At 50.7% G+C, this 1,223-nt stretch overlaps 1 protein-coding gene across 1 annotated transcript; it reads left to right on the top strand.

Annotated features, from left to right (window-relative positions):
- Positions 1–877: 877 nt before the first annotated feature.
- PPTG_24853 (hypothetical protein) lies at positions 878–994 on the top strand (the record flags this gene model as incomplete). Its single annotated transcript, XM_008918750.1, has 1 exon — positions 878–994. One exon carries the CDS (start codon positions 878–880, stop codon positions 992–994), a length of 117 nt encoding a protein of 38 aa, XP_008916998.1.
- Between the last annotated feature and the right edge of the window lie 229 nt (positions 995–1,223).

Below are 1,223 nucleotides of genomic sequence, written 5' to 3'. Positions count from 1 at the left end.
CGTTGGAAGACGACCCAATCCGCTTCGTGGCGTCCGATCCGTGGGTACAAGGGTTCATCAAACGCAACCGTCTAGCCCTCAGATAGCGTACAAACCTCACAACACTCGATGACGATGAATTGGTGGAGCGAGCGGTTTCCTTCGTGGCCTATTTTGGCGAGCACAAGCTATCCATGAACCGTGCCCGAACGATTTTAATGAACGAGACCGCTGTCTATTTCGAGGATGCCTGTACTCACACGGTTGATAAAGTTGGGGCACGCCACGTCGTCATTCGCTCTAGCGGGTCTCGTCCATGAGGATTACTGCTGGCATGCAGTAACAGCTTCCGGAAAGAAGCTGTCGCCGTGTCTTATCTGGAAGCGAAAGACACGTGGTCCAATTGAGCGTGTTAGCGGGTGCTACGTCGCTTATCAAGAGCGAACATGGGTGGACCGAAACCTACTCCTCAACCGGCTGGATTGGTACTTCCCTGAAGTAGCCAAAACCACTAGGCAGTATGTCATCTGGGTCTCGATGCGGGCGCATATTGCGAAGAAGGTCAAGCAGCGTTGCTAAGAGTAGGACATCGACATGGTAGTGATTCCAGGAGGCTTAATGCCCTACTTCAGGCTGGAGACGTCGGAATCTACAAGCCATTTAAGGACAACCTGTGCGAGATCATCAATGAGTGAAAAAAAACTCGGACCAAGTTCGCTACACTAGAGGGGGAAACCCTCGTCAGCCAGAGGTTGAGATGGTCGCAGCGTGAGTGATGAAAGCGTGGCGACTGACACCAGACTCTTTCGTTGGGAAAAGCGTTTCGATCTGTGGTTTTAGCGATGACCCTACTTCGTGACACGTAGCACGCCACGATGTGTACGGAGCCAAGTTCCGTATGGCTCGGGAACTTCGTAGCCACAACAGTGCTGACGATGATAGCGGAAACGTTGGTGACTGCGAGACTTCGAGCACATCATGCAAAACCCTGGAAGACATCGTCATTGAGGATTAAGTAGCAGCAAAAGAGATATTAGTCGAGTTTGCAGCTAGGGTATTGACAATACACAAGGCGATTTACCAATTTAGCATGGAGAATTAACGTATTCGATGGGAATCGAACCCGCGACAACCCTGCACCCTCTGGGGGATCTCAATAAACCCAAGTGTCTTAACCCTTTCGTGATCAGAGGAAGCAGAATGCCTCCCTTTTCCTGCTTTTCAACTAAGTACGACGATGTATC

The sequence above is a fragment of the Phytophthora parasitica genome (assembly GCF_000247585.1).
Source record: "Phytophthora parasitica INRA-310 unplaced genomic scaffold supercont2.294, whole genome shotgun sequence".
Classification (NCBI taxonomy): domain Eukaryota; phylum Oomycota; class Peronosporomycetes; order Peronosporales; family Peronosporaceae; genus Phytophthora; species Phytophthora nicotianae.
This window is presented reverse-complemented; position numbering and strand designations above follow the sequence as displayed.